The 817-nt window shown below is 56.7% G+C and overlaps 1 protein-coding gene across 1 annotated transcript in view; it reads left to right on the top strand.

The window, feature by feature from the left end:
* The first annotated feature begins 487 nt into the window (after positions 1-487).
* LOC104511504 (protein sprouty homolog 3-like) overlaps positions 488-817 on the top strand; it is a 945-nt gene continuing 615 nt past the window's right edge. The window contains 1 exon segment of the mRNA XM_010154149.1: positions 488-812. Coding sequence (XP_010152451.1) covers positions 488-812 — 325 coding nt within the window.

Raw genomic sequence — 817 nt, 5'->3', positions numbered from 1 at the left:
TGGTACTGGGAGGCTGCTCGGGGTGTGCTGGGAAGCCCCAAAACAGAGTCTCCTGCTCTGGAGGAGGTGTCATTCCCAGTTCTGTTACTGACTCTGGATAAGTCACAGCTTCAAGTGTCCCCTCTCCTGGGAAAGGAGAGGGAGGACAGACAGGGTCCATCAGTGCTGGTAAGGGGTAGGGAATCCTCTGGAAGGACAGGAAAAGCTCAAAAGCACAGGGGGGATGCTGTGCCCGCCTGTTTCGAGGGACAGATCTTGCGGCCCTTGCCTTCTGGACGTGTCCAGCCTAAGTCTCCCCCCCAGGCACAGACGTACTTTGAGTCTAATCCTTGGAAATAGCTCTGTTAGGAGTTCTCCAGCCAGTCTTTGCCTCCTGGTTTGGATGGATGCATTACAAAACGTAACATGTGTTTTCCCTGTCTTTCTGCCCCATCCTTTAGGATTTTTAGATGTGCCCTGATGCCGCAGGGTCTCCTCGCTCCTGGAAATGCAGCTCTCTTCCAGTGTGGCTGAACTCAGTTGTGACGAGACGATGGACCCACCTGCTGAGGACTTCCAGCAGGTCCTGTCCATTGACCAAATCCGCTCCATCCGTGCCAGCAACAACTACGTGGAGAGACCGGCCGTCTGCTTCCAGCAAACCCGCTCCAACCCATCCCTGTCCCAGCCGCCACACAAGCAGGAGTGGTCCCAGGACCGCCTGGTGTCTTCCACTTTCCAGGACCTGCACCGCAGCCACAGCCAACAGCACCAGATGCCACCTCTGCAGCAGCACATGAGCCATTCCAGCACTGCCAGCTCCGTCTCCCAGAGCACC

Source organism: Eurypyga helias, unplaced genomic scaffold (genome assembly GCF_000690775.1).
Source record: "Eurypyga helias isolate BGI_N326 unplaced genomic scaffold, ASM69077v1 scaffold30786, whole genome shotgun sequence".
In the NCBI taxonomy this organism is placed as follows: domain Eukaryota; kingdom Metazoa; phylum Chordata; class Aves; order Eurypygiformes; family Eurypygidae; genus Eurypyga; species Eurypyga helias.
The sequence above is the reverse complement of the archived record's forward strand: the minus strand, read 5'-3'. Positions and strand labels throughout refer to the sequence as shown.